Raw genomic sequence first — 25,248 nt, forward strand, 5'->3', positions numbered from 1 at the left:
ACTAACAGTGAAATGATTACTTACGGGCCCTTCCCGACAATGCAGAGAGAAAGAAAAGGCAATCAGGCTGTGTATGTAAATATCTAATTTCCTATTCAATTCAGTTTCCTAATGCAGTAGCCCAAGGGAGGCTCAGGGATATATATATATAGATATATACACACACACACACACAGGGGAAAAAAAGTATTTAGTCAGCCACCAATTGTGCAAGTTCTCCCACTTAAAAAGATGAGGCCTGTAATTTTCATCATAGGTACACGTCAACTATGACAGACAAATTGAGGAAAAAAAATCCAGAAAATCACATTGTAGGATTTTTAATGAATTGATTTGCAAATGATGGTGGAACATAAGTATTTGGTCACCTACAAACAAGCAAGATTTGTCTCTCACAGACCTGTAACTTCTTCTTTAAGAGGCTCCTCTGTCCTCCACTCGTTACCTGTATTAATGGCACCTGTTTGAACTTGTTATCAGTATAAAAGACACCTGTCCACAACCTCAAACAGTCACACTCCAAACTCCACTATGGCCAAGACCAAAGAGCTGTCAAAGGACACCAGAAACAAAATTGTAGACCTGCACCAGGCTGGGAAGACTGAATCTGCAATAGGTAAGCAGCTTGGTTTGAAGAAATCAACTGTGGGAGCAATTATTAGGAAATGGAAGACATACAAGACCACTGATAATCTCCCTCGATCTGGGGCTCCACGCAAGATCTCACCCCGTGGGGTCAAAATGATCACAAGAACGGTGAGCAAAAATCCCAGAACCACACGGGGGGACCTAGTGAATGACCTGCAGAGAGCTGGGACCAAAGTAACAAAGCCTACCATCAGTAACACACTACGCCGCCAGGGACTCAAATCCTGCAGTGCCAGATGTGTCCCCCTGCTTAAGCCAGTACATGTCCAGGCCCGTCTGAAGTTTGCTAGAGTGCATTTGGATGATCCAGAAGAGGATTGGGAGAATGTCATATGGTCAGATGAAACCAAAATAGAACTTTTTGGTAAAAACTCAACTCGTCGTGTTTGGAGGACAAAGAATGCTGAGTTGCATCCAAAGAACACCATACCTACTGTGAAGCATGGGGTGGAAACATCATGCTTTGGGGCTGTTTTTCTGCAAAGGGACCAGGACGACTGATCCGTGTAAAGGAAAGAATGAATGGGGCCATGTATCGTGAGATTTTGAGTGAAAACCTCCTTCCATCAGCAAGGGCATTGAAGATGAAACGTGGCTGGGTCTTTCAGCATGACAATGATCCCAAACACACCACCCGGGCAACGGAGTGGTTTCGTAAGAAGCATTTCAAGGTCCTGGAGTGGCCTAGCCAGTCTCCAGATCTCAACCCCATAGAAAATCTTTGGAGGGAGTTGAAAGTCCGTGTTGCCCAGCGACAGCCCCAAAACATCACTGCTCTAGAGGAGATCTGCATGGAGGAATGGGCCAAAATACCAGCAACAGTGTGTGAAAACCTTGTGAAGACTTACTGAAAACGTTTGACCTGTGTCATTGCCAACAAAGGGTATATAACAAAGTATTGAGAAACTTTTGTTATTGACCAAATACTTATTTTCCCCCATAATTTGCAAATAAATTCATTAAAAATCCTACAATGTGATTTTTCTGGATTTTTTTTTCTAATTTTGTCTGTCATAGTTGACGTGTACCTATGATGAAAATTACAGGCCTCTCTCATCTTTTTAAGTGGGAGAACTTGCACAATTGGTGGCTGACTAAATACTTTTTTTCCCCTGTGTGTGTGTGTGTGTATATATATTTTTTATAATACCTTAAGTGACTTAGACAGTGACAATTTTAAAATAACATTTTAAAAGACTGCATGGGGGCTTTAATCTTCTCTGAACAATTTGAGAACATGACTTTAAATAGAACCATGAGGAAACCTGTAGGAAACATTATGCTGAAGTACGGAAATTCCCCATAGAAGAGCGTTGTTAACGTTCTCTGAACTATTTGAGAACATTCCCAATGTCAAACCAGTTTGAGAATGTTCCTAGAACATTACATTCTGTTAAAGTAATGAAATACCAAGAAAATAACGTTCCTTAAATGTGCTGCTGATAATGTTCCAAAGCCAAGCAATTATCCTGCAGAATTCCCAGAAAGTTGTGGGAAGGTAATATGCAAAATAACCAAAGGACAACCACGCTCTCACCAAGGTCTAAGAAACGTATGGTTCTCAGAACATTTATGTGCTAGCTGGGTTTAGCCCACTGATAAAGACAAGTGAATGAGTGCTGAATATCCTGGTCTGTTTAATCCATTTAAATTGTGGAGCACACTTGTCTGTGATGAACAAAATCTGCAGCCTACATTCAATACATGTTCCATTTATAAAATTGTCCTGTGCTTGGGTTTTCCCAAAACAACATAGCAGTCAAATGAAAACATTGTTTGTGAGGTATGATGACTCACCTCTGCATCTGGCACCACAATCAACTCTATTCTCCTTTTCTGATTCACCTATGTAGGCATATCAGAAGACAATACCACCTTGATCCAGTAAAGAAATATTGTCACCAGAGTCAACATGTAAGATAAGCAATATTTAGATTTCCCATTTCACAGTTTCTAAACTGCTTATAATCCCTATAATAATAATAATATGCCATTTAGCAGACGCTTTTATCCAAAACGACTTAGTCATGTGTGCATACATTTTTACGTATGGGTGGTCCCGGGGATCAAACCCACTACCCTGCCGTTACAAGCGCCATGCTCTACCAATTGAGCTACAGAGGACCACATATCGTGTTTATAAAGGGTACCTTGAAATAAAGTGGTGTATCTACCAACTAATTGTCCATCTAAAACCAATGGTCAAACTAACCTGATACATTTGTAATTCACCAGGGATACCAAAAACACATGAACACACATTGTTTTAATTGATGAAAGGCCATGGTGAATGCTATCTGCATATCCCGGTAGGTGCTATACCAGTAAAATACTGTTCCTACTGTTGCAAATGTGTAGGGATTCACCAGAGCTGGACACAACCTTGCAGCTGTCAGTGTACAGTGTACAATCAAAGCCATTACACCAAGGCGTCTCACAAGTGATTTACTTCAGCCTCTGTTTACACTTGGCGCCAAACTACATGGTACAATAGCCAGGGCACTGCACTAGCGCCATATACTGTATGCACCCTGCAAGCTGTTCTACGGTACCTCAAGCCCCGGCATACCTCCTGGTCCGGTCACATGGTCAGGAAAAACTCAGCCCAATTTATAGCCTCTCGGCAACGCCATTCCAGTTATGAAAACAATGTAGTACATTTCGAAGAAAAAAAACTGTACTTCTCTGCTCAACAGTCCCTCACCCCCTGGCATGCCTCTGGTGTAGTCTGGGACTCTGTCCTCCATATCAGGTCCCTAGTGTAGATTTAAGTGCTGTAACTTTCAGAATGTAGAGGTCAGCCAACTGGGCAACAGAATAAGGTTAAGGGTATTCCATATACAGACCAAGTCCAACAACCACTCGAGTACTGTACTATTTACTGAATCCTTGCAGGACAGTGGAACTTGATTAAAAAGTGCTTCTTTATTGACGAATGCGTCCTTAGCCATCAGGTTTTAACAATAAACACTTCCACTGTCCTTCAAGAATAGATTTATTTCCTCTTGCACCTTAGTTGAAGGGCGAGGTAGCGGCAGTGTTCCCTTCCTATCGTCTGTGAATCTGACTGAAGGCCTCCCATACAGCTACCTGCATGAACATCACTACACAACAGCCATGGGTGACCACATTGTATGCACTGACTACTGTAAGTCGCTCTGGATATGTGTCTGCTAAATGACTAAAATGGAAATGTAACCCATTTCGAACCTACTAGCAAACCCTCTTTGAATGTGGGGGTTGTATTCACTTTCATTCTCACCTGATCTCTCTAGTCTTCAAGGCCAAGGCTACCTAAATTACATGCTGCCCCTGGATAAATAGCACAGCTTCAGGAGATGGAAAGAATGAGAGAAAGCAACAGAGAGGGAAAGCGAAAGGGGTGTGTGTGTGTGTGTGTGTGTGTGTGTGTGTGTTTTCCGTGGTGTCAGGCTGTGTAGGAAGCTGAAAAAGCAACTGCTTCAAAGAAAATGATTTGCCAGCTTAGTGATGAAGTTGGACAAATGAACTCTAGAAATGAATATGAAGAATTCAAGGCCCTCAGGATCTCTGAGCTCTGTTGAAGGATCATTATCACCACAGGCAACACTTTGCTTCAATGTTTTAATTGAAAAGCTACCAAACCTAAAAGCTGAGGGAAAACAAGTACACAAATAATATGCATTGCTGTCGTTTAGCAGTCCTGTAGTGGGAATTAGTCTAAAAAGCCATTTTCTATAATTTGCATGTAAATGGGAAGCAAAGTGAGTGAACAACAGGCCTGATACACAAAGCAGCGAAATTAGACCTTGTTAAAAACTACATCTGGTCATTGTGGATCAGTTCACAGTAAGTCAGGAGACCGATAAAATGGCAGTTAATATTGACCGTGGATCAGTCTCAAAGTGCACTACTTTTGACCAGATTGGTATTGGCCTTGGTCAAAAGTAGTACACTATATAGGGAATAGGGTGCCATTTGGGACAGACTCATATTTCCTAGGATGTTGTCTAGAAAATATTCTAAATTTGGAGATGCTCATTTTGGGTGCCAGTCAGTCCTGGCAGACAACTGACATCCATTGCTTTGCCCTTTACCGGCCCCATGCTGATTCAGGAATACAAATGAGTGCAGGTGACACCATTTACTGTACCATTCTAGACCTGCCTTTTGTTTCTGTTCGGGCAGGTGCTCCACAATTTTTAAGCAGCTCAATTTAGTCATTAGGGCCTAGCAAACCCTCTGACATTTCCCAAATGAAAATGTATTTGTTGCATTTTACAGCTGAGATTGAGCAGTGTTTAATATGGAAATGGATTAACATGCCCTACATACTTTGCTGCATTTCATTATTTGTTTAGTAGTCGACAAACTGGACACAAGAAAAGTTCCTTTGTGCAGTGAACAGCTGCAGGTCAGTAAGACTTTAGGGGCTGCGCTATGCCAAGGCAAGAGAACTGTCTAGCCCGGGGGGACAAAGGAAAATATGCAGAGCTGATGAAATTAAAATACGCTCTGGATTTGCATAACAACCACTGCTAGTACTCACCACGAGCATATTACTTATCCTGACATAGTTGCAAAACTGTGGTAACGTTCACAAACTTCAACCAGGATTGCATGGAAAACCTGGAAAGTATTCCAGATTTACTGTTTATTCCCACCTAAAGTCTGTGAATCTTCCAACTGTCATTTCTGGAAAACCTGGGGATTTTGGGAAGGTTACCAGAATTTTGCAACCCTATCATGGCATGTTGTAACTGTGACAGATGAGACAGATGGCATCTACATGTTTTCTCTATTTAATTAATAGAAATCACTACTTTGATATAAAATGTAAAAAATAAAAAAGGGCTGAAGTCTGACTTCAATTACTTTGACAATGCACAAATTAAGACAATTACTTTACAGGCATACGTTCTGCTTCTGTATGAATTGAGTTCAGCGTCATCTAGTAAATCTTTTATTTGCTCTTTTAGGATTTGTCTCAATAAAGCTGATGAAACAACCAAACAAAGAACAGGTACATAATGTGAAATGTATGGTGATATAAAAAGTTTCTGCGACAGGATATGTTAGATGACATCTCAGAAGGAAGAAGTAAAGAGTGGCTATAACTGTCTGCAGCACAATTCTACAACACAGTGTGTTAGCTAAATTAGTTACAGGTTGGATGAAATACCAAAAGAATTGTTCTAACAGTATTGTAAACAGCAGTGCAAGAGAGATGCAGTCAAAGTAAAACTTAACTATTTTCTCCTCATTCTGATTACTGTTAAGATAGGGAGTTTGTATGGACTATAAACCAAAACATTTTTGGCAAGTTGTTTTTTTCCAAATGCAACAGTGCAAGCCAAGAATGCAAAGATTGCTAGTGCAATAACAGCAATAAAGCACAGCCAATATTGCTAAATTAAATATGTTCAGACGTTTCTCAAACTTAAGTCGTGTCAAAGAAAATCGGCAGCTCTAAAGCGATATACAGTACTCAAATGCCCAGGTAACAGTTTCTTCCTTGAAGAACGTGACTATTAGTTCAATATTCCTATGTCTTAAAAGGGATAGTCACCTAATATCCAAGACTATTGGCAGTCTTTTAAATGCCCTCTAAGCCATCTTTGGATGCCAAAATGTGTCCCACCAAGGGTTTAAAAATAAATACAATGTGCCACTTTAAGAGCACTGAGCCCAACCAGTCCTTTTTTCTCCTGTGTGTTGTCCAGGGGAACCGAACTGCCTGCTGGACGTCTTTAAAGGCCTTTAGGTCTCCTCTCCCTTCGCACCAATGAGGAAGAAGCTCAACAGTCCATTTTAATTTTGTCCAGAGAGTTGTCGATTTTTGTCAGTGTCTTTTTGATGCGTAGTGCCGTTAATCTGGCAGATGGATTCTGGTACCAGCACTCCTTCATAAGTTTTGCGATGGACGTTAAAGTCTGGAAAGCAAGAGGAAATCAGAGTTAAAGTCCATCTCCAGCAATTCTTTTACTTTTCACGTTTCAAAATGATATCCCAGGTATAAAGTAATGAACACACGCAAAATAACGTTGTTTTCTTCTCATTATTTTACTGCGAAAGTGTATAGTTACGCAAAGCAAAGGGTAAAGCAATTATTCTTAAAATCAAATATGTTTATTGGTCCCGTACACAGATTTGCAGATGTTCTTTCAGGTGCAGCGAAATGCTTGTGTTTCTAGCTCCAACAGTGCAGTAATATCTAGAAACAATACAATAACCAAAAAAGTATTAAAAAAATATATAAACTCAGCAAAAAAAGAAACATCCCTTTTCAGGACCCTATCTTTCAAAGATGATTCGTAAAAATCCAAATAACTTCACAGATCTTCATTGTAACATGCACCTATGGAACGGTCGTTAAGACACTAACAGCTTACAGACGGTAGGCAATTAAGGTCACAGTTATGAAAACTTAGGACACTAAAGAGGCCGTTCTACTGACTGAAAAACACCAAAAGAAAGATGCCTAGGGTCCCTGCTCATCTGCGTGAACGTGTCTTAGGCATGCTGCAAGGAGGCATGAGGACTGCAGATGTGGCCAGGGCAATACATTGCAATGTCCATACTGTGAGACGCCTAAGACAGCGCTACAGGGAGACAGGACGGACAGCTGATCGTCCTCGCAGTGGCAGACAGGATCGGTACATCCGAACATCACACCTGCGGGACAGGTACAGGATGGTAACAACAACTGCCCGAGTTACACCAGGAACGCACAATCCCTCCATCAGTGCTCAGACTTTCTGCAATAGGCTGAGAGAGGCTGGACTGAGGGCTTGTAGGCCTGTTGTAAGGCAGGTCCTCACCAGACATCACCGGCAACAACGTCGCCTATGGGCACAAACCCACCGTCGCTGGACCAGACAGGACTGGCAAAAAGTGCTCTTCACTGACGAGTCACTGTTTTGTCTCACCAGGGGTGATGGTCGGATTCGCGTTTATCGTCGAAAGAATGAGCGTTACACCGAGGCCTGTACTCTGGAGCGGGATCTATTTGGAGGTGGACGGTCCGTCATGGTCTGGGGCGGTGTGTCACAGCATCATCGGACTGAGCTTGTTGTCATTGCAGGCAATCTCAATGCTGTGCGTTACAGGGAAGACATCCTCCTCCCTCATGTGGTACCCTTCCTGCAGGCTCATCCTGATATGACCCTCCAGCATGACAATGCCACCAGCCATACTGCTCGTTCTGTGCGTGATTTCCTGCAAGACAGGAATGTCAGTGTTCTGCCATGGCCAGCGAAGAGCCCGGATCTCAATCCCATTGAGCACGTCTGGGACCTGTTGGATAGGAGGGTGAGGGCTAGGGCCATTCCCCCAAAAATGTCAGGGAACTTGCAGGTACCTTGGTGGAAGAGTGGGGTAACATCTCACACCAATAACAGGCAAATCTGGTGCAGTCCATGAGGAGGAGATGCACTGCAGTACCTAATGCAGCTGGTGGCCACACCAGATTCTGACTGTTACTTTTGATTTTGACCCCCCTTCGAATAATGTGTCCCTGAACAATTTCTATTAGTCACATGTCTGTGGAACTTGTTCAGTTTGTGTCTCAGTTGTTGAATCTTATGTTCATACAAATACTTAGTCTTCCCATGTAGCTCAGTTGGTAGAGCATGGCGTTTGCAACGCCAGGGTTGTGGGTTCAATTTCCACGGGGGGCCAGTATGAAAAATGTATGCACTCACTAACTGTAAGTCGCTCTGGATAAGAGCGTCTGCTAAATGACTTAAATGTAAAAAAAAAAAAATGTAAAGTTTGCTGAAAATAAACGCAGTTGACAGTGAGAGGACGTTTCTTTTTTTGCTGAGTTTATTTCAGAATTAGTAATATAAAGGCTAGAATTCTAAGCACAAAATATTTAAACCGCCAATCAGACCGTATTATGTTTTCAATGGAGCTGGGAAATGAGGTTGGCGGCTGACAGGCTGTTTACAGAGACACGTAACCGTCTGATGAAGGACAACCTAGCAGACAGTGCAGCATTCTGCACAGTTTATAAATAGACAGATTTGGAGAGGCTCGTATTATTTATGATTAACATATTAGCTAGTTCTCCACCTCTGCTTGTCTTTGTCTCTGTACTCACTGGGTCTGAGAACCATCGGTTGGGGATGTTGGGTCTCTGCTGGTCCACACACACCACCTTCTTCATGTCTTCAAAGCTGGGGTCGCTGGGCACCACGTCATGGAAGGGAGGCTTGTAGTCCTCTACAATGCCTACACAGAGTATGGGGGAAAATACACAACATAGAAATGTCTGAGATCTCCAATCTGCATGGGAATTTTAATATTGAGCAATATGCAAGTAACAGAGAATAGGAAAAATACATGTCCTCCTCTGAAGTCACATTCACTCATTTCATCAATGAGACTGTCAGCCCAAATATTGATTTGAATCATTTGACTTGTTCTGTCAACAGCCAATGCAACTTTGTGAATAGCAAAGTGATACGGCAGTTTTGCTATTCGATTGCTAGACTTTCTGCGAAAGGAACACTTCCAGCTGGACACTAAATGATGTTCTACATATTATTATAGGTTTTCATTATGCCCTGACAGGGACATCAAATAATATTCCAAGAACAGCATGCAGACACAGACAGGCAGGTAACAGACAGATACCTACAGCAGCTCTGTATGATCAAACTACTACATGTCATGTAGTAAATGCATGACATTCTAGATGTTTGTTTTTATTCTACTTTTTACTAAATACTTGTTATAGTTGCTGCACTGTTTGAGAGGAGAGCTTGCAAGTAAGTATTTCATTGTACTGTGTACACTACACTGTATTCTGTGCATATGACAAATCAACTTTGATTTGATGGTAGATGAGTAAAGGAGTGAGAGAGAACAGAAGAAACCATTCAGCGTGTATTGTACTGACCGTTGCTGACCGTGCTCCTTGCAATCTCCCACAGGACCAGGCCAAAGGCCCAGATGTCCACTCTCTTGAAGGACTCAAAGCAGTCCATCTGGATGGAGTCGTCCAGGACCTCTGGAGCCATGTAGCGCTTCGTGCCTACTTTAGGGTTGTTGCCCACGTCTAACTCATTTGTGTCTTGGAAATGCATCACTGCAAGACCTAGGACAAAAATGATTGTCCCTATAAAATGAATATATCCAAAGTAGAGTATACTGTCCTCCTGGTGGATTTGATTAAAATAGGAATGGTAAAACAACCAGATAGCTTAGGACTGTTGTCAAAAACAACCCTATTTATGAAATGACATCACGGTCGTGTCACGACAAAAACAACTCATCTTCTATGTGAGCAGAATGCAGCTCATAAACAACTTAATAAGGGTGACGGTCGTGATCGTAGTAGTAGTCTCAAAGAGTAGCCAGCGCTACCTGAAATGACTCACACTTTTATCATTAGCACCGAGAACTTTGAGTATGGGACATGAGTGCCCCTTAATGCATGTTTGGTTAAGGCTTAAAAAGCTTCCTGCCCTGCTGTTCTTCCTCTAATGCTCAACAAACAGGGTAGACCGAGGGAAGAGGGTTGGTGACAATTTGAAAAGAAGCAATTACCACCACTTTTACAGCATCACAAGAAACAAAACAGGGCATTTTCTCCGCAGTTAGTTTTATCACAATCTATAATATGGACACAATAACAGAACACGGTCACATTAAATTGATTAATTTACAACATCTAGTGAACAACAACCAGTGGAGGCTGGTGGGAGGAGCTATAGGAGAATGGGCTCATTGTAAAGGCTGGAATGGAATAGATGGAACAGAGTAAAATATGTGGTTTCTATGTTTGATACGGTTCCATTTATTCCATTCCAGCCATTACATTGAGCCCATCCTCCTATAGCAACTCCCACCAGCCTCCTCTGACAACCTATACACATTTGGAATGAACGCATACAGTTTGCTTTATATCCACAACACTATGCTCTTACCCAGGTCGGCGATGCAGCACTGGCCGTTCTTGTTGACGAGTATGTTTTTGCTTTTGAGGTCTCGGTGGGCGATGGCCGGCTTGCCCTGGGTGCCGAAGATCTCCACGTGGAGGTGTGCCAGGCCGCTGGCGATGGACAAAGCCATGCGCAGACAGCTGGCTGTGTCTAGGGTGCTCAGCTGCAGGTAGTCGTAAAGCGAGCCCATCTCGTGGAAGTGGGTGATCAGCCACAGCTGTGTACTCGAGTTTCGAGAAGTCATGTCCGAAGCGATGAAGCCTGCAGTCAAGGACGCACACAGACAGCTATTAGAGCTCAGGGAAAAGCTGGGAAAGGTCTTTCTTCAAAATCAATATGACAGACATTTTTTCACTAAAATAAAAAACACTGCCAGACAGATAGCGGTGAATCTTAACTCCCACAGGTCAAATTTTCACTTAGTCTTCCATTGACACCAATGCAGGACTAAGAAAAAAAAAAAACATTCCACTTCAGTGGGAGTTTGGATTTGCCCCATATAGAGCAGCTCCTGTCAGACTGGGTTGCTTCGCCCAGAGCGTATCTGGAGGTACGTACCCAGGATGTTCTCATGCCTCAGCAGCACTGTGTTGTAGATCTCAGTCTCTCTGAACCAGGACTTCTCATCTCTGGAGGAGAAGATCTTCACAGCCACACTCTCCCCCTGCCACTGGCCTCGCCAAACCTCACCATAGCGCCCCTTACCTATAGCAGGGGGAAACGGGGGAAGAGATGAACACAGCAGACGTTCTCAATAAGCCCTGCATTCATAAGTAGTGTTGACCTAGGATCAGTTTAGCCTTTTAGATCATAATGAATTAAATGATATGGACAGGGGTGACCTGATCCCAGATTAGCACTTTGAGGTGTTTTGGGAATAAAGATCTGGCCATAAATGACAGAATGGCATCCATCAAATACAGTGGAAAAATATAAACCCATCAAACTACGACATGAATACCCCTAATGTTCTCTCCCAACTCAAATGTCAGAATCTCTGTATATAGAGATCGTTTTGCTGATTTTATAGGTTTTATAAAAGGTAGTTACACAAAACTGCAGACCATTAGTTAATGGAACACGCAGTACTTTTATTTTGGTCATCTTACTCAACTTGACCTTTTGCATGAACTACATCTAACTATATCCCCATTTGACATGAAACCACACATCTCTTAAAAATATTTTTGTTGCCAGTTACATTGGCCATTTGGCCATGTTTCAGACCGAGCTGTAAGAAAACGAAGAAAAAGAAAAATAATACTAAGAAAACTCCCAGGGTCAGGGAACAGCACTGGCTCTGTTTTGCAAAACAAATCTGTTCCAAAGGTGCTACACTTTACTCCAAAACCATGTCCATGCATACAATGGATGCCCTGAGCCTAAATGTACACCTCAGTTACTGAACAAAGAGAGAACAGACTGTATTGGATACTGACCCACACACTCGTTGAGTGTGATTTGTCGGGCGACGGTTCTCTGAACTAGGAAGGGGAGTCCGGAGCCACTTCCCGACGTGCACGAGTGATCCAGCAAATCCTGAGAGAAGGGGAGGGACAGCCAATAAAGGAACAGCATCCAGAGGGATCAGATCAACCTGTAGTCCCTAGATGAAAAAGGTGGCCCAGCCCCAGACTCAACATAGCAGAGCATTTGGGATTCAGATGGGGAGCTAACATGGTCCCCCCTCTTTGATGTGCCTGATTGGAGCGGGAGTTGCTCAGTGCTCATACTGCTCAGACTCCAAGGGCTATCTAGCCGTCTCCCTGTCTGGGTAGTGGCCACGCTGGAGAGATGTCTGTCTGTCTGTCAAATCACATTTTTGTCACATGCTTCGCAAACAACAGGTGTAGACTAACAGTGAAATGCTTACTTACGGGCCCTTCCAAACATTGCAGAGTATAATAGTAACACAATGAATAAATACACAATGAGTAACAATAACTTGCCTATATATATGGGGTACCAGTACAGAGTTTATGTGCAGGGGTACAAAGTAATTGATGTAGATATGTACATTAAGGTAGGGATAAAGTTTCTAGGCAACAGGATAGATAATAAGCAGTAGCAGCAGTGCATGTGATGAGTCAAAAGAGTTAGTGCAAACGTGGGTCAATGCAGATAGTTCGGGTAGCTATTTGGTTAACTATTAAGCAATCTTATGGCTTGGGGGTAAAAGCTGTTCAGGGTGCTGTTGGTTGGTTCTGTCTGTCTGGCCTCCCTGGAGCAACAGAGAGTTCTCTGATGGGTAAACAACAGCAGTTCCTGGTGATTAGTGAGCTGAAGGGGCTGATAGATTTGATCTAATCCCAGCCCTAGACTCCAAACAGGCACAATGCTGCTAAATCTTTATTTTGTATCTCTCCAGGCCTCTGCAGGGCACCATGACTGACACAAGGGGGCAGTGTTTAGCAACTCCTTCAAATACAGCTGAGAAAAACACTAACAAGCAGAGAGGAATAAAATGGAAACATTTAAAATATAGATGCTGCATGCGTAAAACAACAGCTGTGTGAAAGCAAGTAAAGGGAAGGAATGGTAAATAGAAGCCGTAAATCCAAATGACGACTCATTTTGTCGTGAGTTTAACATCTCTGTTTGGTGGGAGGGCAGATCTGGGCTGTTCGGTGGAAGGGGAGAGAGGAGCGGGGGGAAATTCAGCCACAGCATTACCATAATCATAATCACCACAGACTTAGGCACCCAGGGCTACAGAGGGAGCTCTACGTGTGTTTTAAGGAAATGTGTTTACATTGTCTACTGCCACCACTGCTCCTAATAACTTTTCTCTGGGTGCTGCCAAGCACTTTTTAATTATACTGAAACAAACATTCTGCGGCAGCATATTTGGGGATTCCGTTGCCAATTTCTCTGATGGGCTTTGAAAATAGCTTGAAATAGATCCAACATCAGCAATTCCTAGTCTAGCACACCCCAGCCCAGTGTTATCAGGGAGACTGGTCAGTGGTCACACTTTGCTGTAAACACTCTGTGTTTAGTGTTTTCCTTAAAGTTTTTAATTACATTTATGGGTTTTTCTTGGGTTTATCAAACAAATGCTGATTACAGTTGCGAGCTTAAAGCATTCTATCACTAGAGTAACCAAAATTCTACAAAACAAGCAATTTTGTTGAAATCATGTGTATCCGTGAAACACATGCACTCAATTTGCTATGGCAAAACAATACGACTATTTTCCATCACAGTTGTAGAACAAATACTTTAATTCCCAATTCACAGGACAAAAATTGAATCCCGGCACAGTTGATATAGGCCTACTACATGAACAACCAGGAACATGGAGTGCATGACTACCTAGCACACATTCTCTAGTCTAGCGCACACAAAAATGCTCTTTGGGCTCAACATAATGACATCGTTTGAGAGTCCATAAATGTTTTCAGTGCTGTACTGTGTGGACTAACCACTTAAACCACAGCACCACACCCAGCCCATCCCAGACCTTGGCCCATATTTTTAAAGCCTCTCACCAGAGTAGAGTGCTGATCTAGGATCAGTTTTAACTTTGAGATCATAATGAAATTACATTATTATGGACATGCAGGACCTGATCCTAGTAAAGCTCCCCTGCTCTGAAATTCTGATAATATGGGCCCTGGTATGGTATGGTACAGTATGATCATGTCCTACTCACCGCCAGAGTGCTCTCCCCCACGTTGGAGGCTATGAGTCCGTCTATTGTGCCGTACTCAGCCTCCCGGGCCGTCAGCCTCTCCATCTGGTTCTGGTGGATCCGTCTGAACACCAGGATGGCGATGCCTGAGAGGATGATGAGCACGATGACCGGAGCCACGATGACAATGGCCAGTGTAGTCAAGCTGTAGTTGGGAAGGTCGCCTGCTACGAGGACAAGAAAGAGGTTTAGGTTCATTTGAACATCTTGATACGTACAGTACCAGTCAAAAGTTTAGACACACCTACTCATTCATTTTTACTATTTTCTACATTGTAGGATAATAGTGAAGACATCAAAACTATGAAATAACACATGGAATCATGTAGTAACCAAAAAAGTGTTAAACAAATCAAAATTTGAGATTCTTCGAAGTAGCCACCCTTTGCCTTGATGACAGCTTTGCACACTCTTGGCAATCTCTCAACCAGCTTCATGAGGAATGCTTTTCCAACAGTCTTGAAGGAGTTCCCACATATGCGGAGCACTTGTTGGGTGCTTTTCCTTCACTCTGCAGTCCAACTTATCTCAAACCATCTCAATTGGGTTGAGGTCGGGTGATTGTGGAGGCCAGGTTATCTGATGCAGCACTCAATCACTCTCCTTCTTGGTCAAATAGCCCTTACACAGCCTGGAGGTGTGTTGGGTCATTGTCCTGTTGAAAAACAAATGATAGTCCCACTAAGCGCAAACCAGATAGGATGGCGTATCGCTGCAGAATGCTGTGGTAGCCATGCTGGTTAGGTGTGCCTTGAATTCTAAATAAATCACGACAGTGTCACCAGCAAAGCATCCCCACACCATCACACCTCCTCCTCCATGCTTCACGGTGGGAACCACACATGCAGAGATCATCCATTCACCTACTCTGCGTCTCACAAAGACACAGCGGTTGGACCAATTGCTTGTGTTTCTTGGCCCAAGCAAATCTCTTCTTCTTATTGGTGTTCTTTAGTAGTGGTTTCTTTGCAGCAATTCGACCATGAAGGCCTGATTCACGCAGTCTCCTCTGAACAGTTGATGTTGAGATGTGTCTGTTACTTGAACTCTGTGAAGCATTTATTTGGGCTGCAATCTGAGGTGCAGTTAACTGTAATGAACTTCTCCTCTGCAGCAGAGGTAACTCTGGGTCTTTCATTCCTGTGGCGGTCCTCATGAGAGCCAGTTTCATTATAGTGCTTGATGTTTTTTGCGACTGCACTTGAAGTTCTTGACATTTTCCGTATTGACTGACCTTGATGGACTGTTGTTTCTCTTTGCTTATTTGAGCTGTTCTTGCCATAATATGGACTTGGTCTTTTACCAATCAGGGCTATCTTCTGTATACCACCCATACCTTGTCACAACACAACTGATTGGCTCAAACGCATTAAGAAGAAAGAAATTCCACAAATTAACTTTTAACACGGCACACCTGTTAATTGAAATGCATTCTAGGTGACTCCATTAACATTTTAGTCATTTAGCAGATGAAGCTGGTTGAGAGAATGCCAAGAGTGTGCAAAGCTGTCATCAATTCAATGGGTGGCTACTTTGAAGAATCTCAAATATAAAATATATTGGGAACCAAAAATCCCTTTTAAACTCAAATTACATGCTTCCAGTACTGTGTTTGGACTATGAGTTAGAAATCATCAGTACAACCAAGTGCCTTCCCCGTTAGGCTCAGTCAAGGGGTCAAACACAGTGTTTACTAAAGCCCTCAGCTTTAGGAGGCATCATTCAAGGAGATGCGATGATAATTAGTTATGTTAAAGAATATATTCTCTCCCTCCTCCGCTGTCCGCTTGCCTGCCTTCCCGCCTGGACCACACTGAGGGGGACCAACCAGAAGCAGGCAGGGAGTCGGAGGTAAGAGCATGCTGCACACACTGCAGCATACAGCCACGGGTGGGTGGGCTACACAACCACAGGCTGCAGGGCTGCAGATCAGAGCCCACCACCACCAAAACCAAGCCTGGGGATATGACTGACTCCTCCACATTCCAGGGAGGAAAGACTGCAGAGACTGCAGCACAGACAATGCTCGTCCTTTTCTCCCTTGCATACTGAACTCTTTCTCCTTCGCATAGCACACATAGTGGAATTCAAAGAGGCTAACCTAGCTCAGAATACACAGCATAGAAAACAACTGATTTTAGGGAGAAATTATGGCACTCAAGTGTCAATAACGTTCTATACTGGTGAGACTTGCACACGGGAACAATAGAAAATATTGACAATATTTTCTACTGTTCCCGTGTTCAAGTCTCACCAGTATAAAATGTAATTGCAGCAGTTTATTGCAGCAGTGGCCAGTTTATTAGGTACATCACCCCGTTCACGAAAATGGTTCGCTCCTACAGACAGTGAGTCACGAGGCCGTGGCTTGCTATTTAAAGCAGGCAGACAAGCATCGAGGCATTCAGTTACTGCTCAATTGAACATTAGAATGGCAAAACAAGTGACCGAAGCTACTGTACTTTGAACGTGGTATGATAGTCAGTGGTAGGCGTGCCGGTTCCAGTATCTCAGAAACAGACAGCCTCCTGGGCTTTGCACCTGCGACAGTGCCTCGGTTTTACAGAGACTGGTGCGACAAGCAAAAAATAAAACTATACAGTCAGCAACAGTCCTATGGACAAATACAGTTTGTTGAGCAGTCAAAGGAGAATGGCAAGAATTGTGAAAGCTAACAGGAGTGCCACAAATAGGAAAAGAATGGCGCAGTACAACAGAACGGCATCTCAGAATGCACAACTCGTCAATCCTTGTCATGGATGGGCTATTGCAGCAGACAACCACAGTGGGTACATGATCACCAACACTGGACAATTGAGGAGTGGAAAAACATCGCCTGGTTGCGTTATGCTGATGGCAGAGTCAGGATTTGGCGTAAGCAGCATGAGTCCATGGCCCCATCCAGCCTGGTGTCAACGGTACAGGCTGGTGGCGGAAGTGTAATGGTGTGTGGAACGCTTTCCTGGTACATGTTAGGTCCCTTGATACCAATTGAGCAACGTTTCCATGCCCCGAAGAATGCAGGCTGTTCTGGAGGCAAAGGGGGTTAGACCCGTTGCTAGATGGTGTACCTAATAAATCGCATGTGTTTGTGTCTAATGCAAAACCGGGTCTAATCTCAAGGAAATATTGATATTTCAGAAATAATTCCATGTAAACTCAGCAAAAAAAGAAACGTCCTATCACTGTCAAATGCGTTTATTTTCAGCAAACCTAACATGTGTAAATATTTCTATGAACATAACAAGATTCAACAACTGAGACATAAACTGAACAAGTTCCACAGACATGTGACTAACATAAATTTAATAATGTGTCCCTGAACAAAGGGGAGGTCAAAATCAAAAAGTAACAGTCAGTATCTGGTGTGGCCACCAGCTGCATTAAGTACTGCAGTGCATCTCCTCCTCATGGACTTGCTGTGAGATGTTACCCCACTCTTCCACCAAGGCACCTGCAAGTTCCCGGTCATTTCTGGGGGGAATGGCCCTTGCCTTCACCCTCCGATCCAATAGGTCCCAGACGTGCTCAATTGGATTGAGATCCGGGCTCAACACATTCCTGTCTTGCAGGAAATCACGCACAGAACAAGCAGTATGGCTGGTGGCATTGTCATACTGGAGGGTCATGTCAGGATGAGCCTGCAGGAAGGGTACTACATGAGGGAGGAGGATATCTTCCCTGTAACGCACAGCGTTGAGATTGCCTGCAATGACAACAAACTCAGTCCGATGATGCTGTGACACACCGCCCCAGACCATGACACACCCTCCACCTCCAAATCGATCCCGCTTCAGAGTACAGGCCTCGGTGTAGAGCTCATTCCTTCGACGATAAAACGCGAATCCGACCATCACCCCTGGTGAGAAAAAACGCGACTCGTTAGTGAGGAGCACTTTTTGCCAGTCCTGTCTGGTCCAGCGACGGTGGGTTTGTGCCCATAAGCGACTTTGTTGCCGGTCATGTCTGGTGAGGACCTGCCTACAAGCCCTCAGTCCAGCCTCTCTCAGCCTATTGCAGAAAGTCTGAGCACTGATGGAGGGATTGTGCGTTCCTGGTGTAACTCGGGCAGTTGTTGTTACCATCCTGTACCTGTCCCGCAGGTGTGATGTTCGGATGTACCGATCCTGTGCAGGTGTTGTTACACGTGGTCTGTCACTGCGAGGACGATCAGCTGTCCGTCCTGTCTACCTGTAGCGCTGTCTTAGGCGTCTCACAGTTCGGACACTGCAATTTATTGCCCTGGCCACATCTGCAGTCCTCATGCCTCCTTGCAGCATACCTAAGGCACGTTCACGCAGATAAGCAGGGACCCTGGGCATCTTTCTTTTGGTGTTTTTCAGAGTCAGTAGAAAGGCCCTTTAGTGTCCTATGTTTTCACAACTGTGACCTTAATTGCCTACTGTCTGTAAGCTGTTAGTGTCTTAATGACCATTCCACAGGTGCATGTTCATTAATTGTTTATGGTTCATTGAACAAGCATGGGACACAGTGTTTAAACCCTTTACAATGAAGATCGTGAAGTTTATACACACACACACACGGTGTACAAAAACATTTAAATATTTTGTCTTGCTCATGCACCCTCTGAATGACACACATACACAATCCATGTCTCAAATTGTCTCAAGGCTTTAAAATCCTTCTTTAACACGTCTCCTCCACTTCATCTACACGGATTGAAGTGGATTTAACAAGTGACATCAATAAGTGATCATAGCTTTCACCTGGAGCAGGTGTCCTTAATGTTTTGTACACTCAGTGTATACAGTGCATTCAAAAAGTATTCAGACCCCTTGACTTTTTCCACATTTTGTTACATTACAGCCTTATTCTAAAATGGATTATATAATTTTTTTCCCCTCATCAATCTGGGTATGACACTACAAGCTTGGCACACCTGTATTTGGGGAGTTTCTCCCATTTCTCTCTGCAGATCCTCTCAAGCTCTGTCAGGTTGGATGGGGAGCGTCGCTGCACAGCTATTTTCAGGTCTCTCCAGAGATGTTAGATCGGGTTCAAGTACGGGCTCTGGCTGGGCCACTCAAGGACATTCAGAGATTTGTCCCGAAGCCACTCCTGTGTTGTCTTGGCTGTGTGCTTAGGGTCGTTGTCCTATTGGAAGGTGAACCTTCGCCACAGTCTGAGGTCCTGAGCGCTCTGGAGCAGGTTTTCATCAAGGATCTTTCTGTACTTTGCTCCGTTCATCTTTCCCTCGATCCTGACGAGTCACCCAGTCCCTGCCACTGAAAAACATCCCCACAGCATGATGCTACCACCACCATGCTTCACCATAGTGATGGTGCCAGGTTTTCCTCCAGACATGACGCTTGGCATTCAGGCCAAAGAGTTCAATCTTGGTTTCATCAGACCAGAGAATGTTGTTTCTCATGGTCTGAGAGTCCTTTGACCTCATGGCTTGGTTTTGCCCTGACATGCACTGTCAACTGTAGGACCTTATATAGACAGGTGTCTGTGCCTTTCCAAATCATGTCCAATCAATTGAATTTACCACAGGTGGACTCCAATGACGTTGTAGAAACATCTCAAGGAAACAGGATGCACCTGAGCTCGATTTCGAGTCTCATATCAAAGGGTCTGAATACTTATGTAAATAAGGTATGTATTTCTTATTTTATAAATTTGCAAAAACTTCTAAAAGCCTGTTTTTGCTTTGTCATTATGGGGTATTGTGTGTAGATTGATGAGGGAAAACATTTATTTAATCAATTTTAGAATAAGCCTGTAACGTAAAATTTTTTGGAAAAGGGAAGATGTCTGAATACTTTCCGAATGCACTGAACAAAAATATAAATGCAACAATTTCAATGATTTTACTGAGTTACAGTTCATATAAGGAAATCAGTCAATTTAATTAAATTCATTAGGCCCTAATCTATGGATTTCACATGACTCGGCAGGGGCGCCATGGGTGGGCCTGGGAGGGCATAGGCCCACCGACTTGGGAGACTGGCCAACCCACTGGGGAGAAAGGCCCAGCCAATCAGAATGAGTTTTTCCCCCACAAAAGGGCTTTAATACAGAAATACTCCTCAGTTTCATCAGCTGTCCGGGTGGCTGGTCTCAGACGACCACAGCTATATATCGCATTCAGTCTGTGTCCCAAATGGCACCCTATTCCCTAGTACACTACCCCATGGGCCCTGGTCCAAAGTAGTACACCATATAGGTCAGTGTTTCCCAACTCCAGTCATCGATTTCCCCCAAAAGTACACATTTGTATTGTAGCCCCAGACAAGCACATCTGATTAAACTTGTCAACTAATCATCAAGCCCTTGGTGAGTTGAATGAGGTGTGTTTGTCCGGGGATACAACTAAAATGTGTACTGTTGGGGGTACTTGAGGACCGGATGTGGGAACCACTGATTTAGGGAATAGGGTGACAATTGGGATGCATCTCAGTTCTGTTCTGCTTTGCCCTAGAGCTCTGTGTCAAACCGCACTGACAATCTCAGAGAGGACAGAGGAGGAAGTAGACCGTGACTAAACAATATTCAAACGTCCGTCTCTTTCCTTAACTCTCCCCTCCTCTGCTGTGGCTGTGGAGGTGCTCATGGTGTAACCGCCACACAGACACTGAAAAGCAAACCAATAGATGGCCGTGCAGCAAACGGATCTGGCAGACAATTTCACACACCGCGGCGTCGTGCCCTCGCTGGAGAATGGCCAAGTGGATGGAATGAGCGTCCCTCGGACCTTAAACACGGGCAGAACTAAACCTTACGGACGGATACGTACAGTCCTAATTGGAAGAGGAAACCTAGTCTTGTTTGCACTTGGCCTGACAATAAGGCTAATCTGGCAGAGCATCATGAATGGGTAAGAAAAGTATATCCCAAAAGAAAATCACAGTGCCTCGACACCATTGGTTTATCAATTGAGCACCTGCCTGTGAACCGTGTCAGTGAATCCATTACAGACAGCAGATCACCAAAAGCATCTGGCACAAAAATGTTTTTGTTTTCCTGGCATGAATAACCTTGGTTTGAATGCAAATGTGCATCACACAGACCTCTCGTTAGAATAGGGATTGCATATAAATGAATGTGAGCCATTGTATTGTGTGTTCCAAATGGCACCCTATTACCTACAGTTGAAGTCGGAAGTTTACATACACTTACAGTGGGGAAAAAAGTATTTAGTCAGCCACCAATTGTGCAAGTTCTCCCACTTAAAAAGATGAGAGAGGCCTGTAATTTTCATCATAGGTACACGTCAACTATGACAGACAAAATGAGAATTTTTTTTCCAGAAAATCACATTGTAGGATTTTTAATGAATTTATTAGCAAATTATGGTGGAAAATAAGTATTTGGTCAATAACAAAAGTTTCTCAATACTTTGTTATATACCCTTTGTTGGCAATGACACAGGTCAAACGTTTTCTGTAAGTCTTCACAAGGTTTTCACACACTGTTGCTGGTATTTTGGCCCATTCCTCCATGCAGATCTCCTCTTGAGCAGTGATGTTTTGGGGCTGTCGCTGGGCAACACGGACTTTCAACTCCCTCCAAAGATTTTCTATGGGGTTGAGATCTGGAGACTGGCTAGGCCACTCCTGGACCTTGAAATGCTTCTTACGAAGCCACTCCTTCGTTGCCCGGGCGGTGTGTTTGGGATCATTGTCATGCTGAAAGACCCAGCCACGTTTCATCTTCAATGCCCTTGCTGATGGAAGGAGGTTTTCACTCAAAATCTCACGATACATGGCCCCATTCATTCTTTCCTTTACACGGATCAGTCGTCCTGGTCCCTTTGCAGAAAAACAGCCCCAAAGCATGATGTTTCCACCCCCATGCTTCACAGTAGGTATGGTGTTCTTTGGATGCAACTCAGCATTCTTTGTCCTCCAAACACAACAAGTTGAGTTTTTACCAAAAAGTTATATTTTGGTTTCATCTGACCATATGACATTCTCCCAATCCTCTTCTGGATCATCCAAATGCACTCTAGCAAACTTCAGACGGGCCTGGACATGTACTGGCTTAAGCAGGGGAACACGTCTGGCACTGCAGGATTTGAGTCCCTGGCGGCGTAGTGTGTTACTGATGGTATGCTTTGTTACTTTGGTCCCAGCTCTCTGCAGGTCATTCACTAGGTCCCCCCGTGTGGTTCTGGGATTTTTGCTCACCGTTCTTGTGATCATTTTGACCCCACGGGGTGAGATCTTGCGTGGAGCCCCAGATTGAGGGAGATTATCAGTGGTCTTGTATGTCTTCCATTTCCTAATAATTGCCCCCACAGTTGATTTCTTCAAACCAAGCTGCTTACCTATTGCAGATTCAGTCTTCCCAGCCTGGTGCAGGTCTACAATTTTGTTTCTGGTGTCCTTTGACAGCTCTTTGGTCTTGGCCATAGTGGAGTTTGGAGTGTGACTGTTTGAGGTTGTGGACAGGTGTCTTTTATACTGATAACAAGTTCAAACAGGTGCCATTAATACAGGTAACGAGTGGAGGACAGAGGAGCCTCTTAAAGAAGAAGTTACAGGTCTGTGAGAGCCAGAAATCTTGCTTGTTTGTAGGTGACCAAATACTTATTTTCCACCATAATTTGCAAATCAATTCATTAAAAATCCTACAATGTGATTTTTCCTCAATTTGTCTGTCATAGTTGACGTGTACCTATGATGAAAATTACAGGCCTCTCTCATCTTTTTAAGTGGGAGAACTTGCACAATTGGTGGCTGACTAAATACTTTTTTTCCCCACTGTAGGTTGGAGTCATTAAAACTTGTTTTTCAACCACTCCACAAACTTCTTGTTAACAAACTATAGTTTTGGCAAGTCGGTTAGGACATCTACTTTGTGCATGACACAAGTAATTTTTCCAACAATTGTTTACAGAAAGATTATTTCACTTATAATTCACTGTATCACAGTTACAGTGGGTCAGAAGTTTACATACACTAAGTTGACTGTACCCTTAAACAGCTTGGAAAATTCCAGAAAATGATGTCATGGCTTTAGAAGCTTCTGATAGGCTAATTGACATAATTTGAGTCAATTGGAGGTGTACCTGTGGATGTATTTCAAGGCTTACCTTCAAACTCAGTGCCTCTTTGCTTGACATCATGGGAAAATCAAAATAAATCAGCCAAGACCTCAGAAAACAAATTGTAGACCTCCACAAGTCTGGTTTATCCTTGGGAGCAATTTCCAAACGCCTGAAGGTACCACGTTCATCTGTACAAACAATAGTACGCAAGTATAAACACCATGGGACCACGCAGCCGTCATACAACTCAGGAAGGAGACGCGTTCTGTCTCCTAGAGATGACTGTACTTTGGTGCGAGAAGTGAAAATCAATCCCAGAACAACAGCAAAGGACCTTGTGAAGATGCTGGAGGAAACAGGTTCAAAAGTATCTATATCCACAGTAAAACGAGTCCTATATTGACATAACCTGAAAGGCCGCTCAGCAAGGAAGAAGCCACTGCTCCAAAACCGTCATAAAAAAGCCAGACTACGGTTTGCAACTGCACATGGGGACAAAGATCGTACTTTTTGGAGAAATGTCCTCTGGTCTGATGAAACAAAAATAGAACTGATTGGCCATAATGACCATCGTTATGTTTGGAGGAAAAAGGGGACAGCTTGCAAGCCCAAGGACACCATCCCAACCGTGAAGCACGGGGGTGGCAGCATCACGCTGTGGGGGTGCTTTGCTGCAGGAGGGACTGGTGCACTTCACAAAATAGATTGCATCATGAGGAAGGAAAATTATGTGGATATATTGAAGCAACATCAGTCAGGAAGTTAAAGCTCGGTCGCAAATGGGTCTTCCAAATGGACAATGACCCCAAGCATACTTCCAAAGTTGTGGCAAAATGGCTTAAGGACAACAAAGTCAAGGTATTGGAGTGGCCATCACAAAGCCCTGACCTCAATCCTATAGAATATTTGTGGGCAGAACTGAAAAAGCGTGTGCAAGCAAGGTGGCCTACAAACCTGACTCAGTTACACCAGCTATGTCAGGAGGAATGGGCCAAAATTCACCCAACTTATTGTGGGAAGCTTGTGGAAGGCTACCCGAAACATTTGACCCAAGTTAAACAGTTTAAAGCCAATGCTACCAAATACTAATTGAGTGTATGTAAATTTCTGACCCACTGGGAATGTGATGAAATAAATAAAAGCAGAAATAAATCATTCTCTCTACTATTATTCTGACATTTCACATTCTTAAAATAAAGTGGTGATCCTAAATGACCTAAGACAGGGAATTCTTACTAGGATTAAATGTCAGGAATTGTGAAAAACTGAGTTTAAATGTATTTGGTTAAGGTGTATGTAAACTTCCGACTTCAACTGTATATAGTGCACTACCTAGGGAATAGGGTTCCATTTGGGACGCAAGTGTTTTATTTACCTATGACAGGCAGCGCCACAGTGATGTTCATGTTACACAGGTGGCCCTGGCAGCACTCAACGATCTGGTCGCGGGAGGGCGGCGTCTTGCAGGTCATCCTGCTCTGCTCGTACACCTTGAAGCAGCCCTTCTGGTAGGCCAGGTCTCCGTCGCTGACCGTCAGACTGGAGAAGCAGTGCTGGCCCATACAGCGCGGCCCAGTGACACACGAGCGCCCCTCGCACACACACTCGTGCTCGGCGGCAGACTTCACTTTATCCTCTGGACAGGTAACAGAAAGACAGAGTAGGGTGAAGTTGCTCCTAGACGCTGATCTTGGGTAAACTTTGAATATTTCCCACTAATGGTTAAGAATGGGGGAAGCTGATACTAGATCTGTACTTAGGGGAAACTTCACCCAGGAGCAAGTTATTCCCCATTCTAACATTTGCTTTCCTGTTTGTAAACAAAATAAATGTGAAGAAACACTATATAGCCTCAAAAATTATATAATAATAATAGAATTGTGATACCATGGATGGTCAGTCCTTGCATCCTATAGCTCTGTCTATGAATTTGAGAGTGGTAACATTTCTCCAGCCCCATC

General features: G+C 43.5%; 1 protein-coding gene across 7 annotated transcripts in view; it reads right to left on the reverse strand.

Annotated features, from left to right (window-relative positions):
• Window positions 1-4,237: 4,237 nt before the first annotated feature.
• The window catches only part of LOC121536834 (activin receptor type-1), a 131,823-nt gene continuing 110,812 nt past the window's right edge, over window positions 4,238-25,248 (reverse strand). For 6 of the 7 annotated variants that reach the window (XM_041844425.2, XM_041844424.2, XM_041844423.2 and 3 more), the window contains 8 exons: window positions 24,663-24,923; window positions 14,233-14,438; window positions 12,017-12,116; window positions 11,136-11,282; window positions 10,563-10,838; window positions 9,533-9,730; window positions 8,732-8,862; window positions 4,238-6,560 (listed from right to left, as the gene is read on the reverse strand). In XM_041844425.2, the coding sequence (XP_041700359.1) occupies window positions 6,426-6,560; window positions 8,732-8,862; window positions 9,533-9,730; window positions 10,563-10,838; window positions 11,136-11,282; window positions 12,017-12,116; window positions 14,233-14,438; window positions 24,663-24,923 (1,454 nt within the window). In that variant the 3' untranslated portion in view covers window positions 4,238-6,425. The remainder of the gene's footprint in view (window positions 6,561-8,731; window positions 8,863-9,532; window positions 9,731-10,562; window positions 10,839-11,135; window positions 11,283-12,016; window positions 12,117-14,232; window positions 14,439-24,662; window positions 24,924-25,248) is intronic. The other variant, XM_041844429.2, reaches the window with a different exon arrangement.

This window comes from Coregonus clupeaformis, chromosome 23, assembly GCF_020615455.1.
Source record: "Coregonus clupeaformis isolate EN_2021a chromosome 23, ASM2061545v1, whole genome shotgun sequence".
Lineage (NCBI taxonomy): Eukaryota > Metazoa > Chordata > Actinopteri > Salmoniformes > Salmonidae > Coregonus > Coregonus clupeaformis.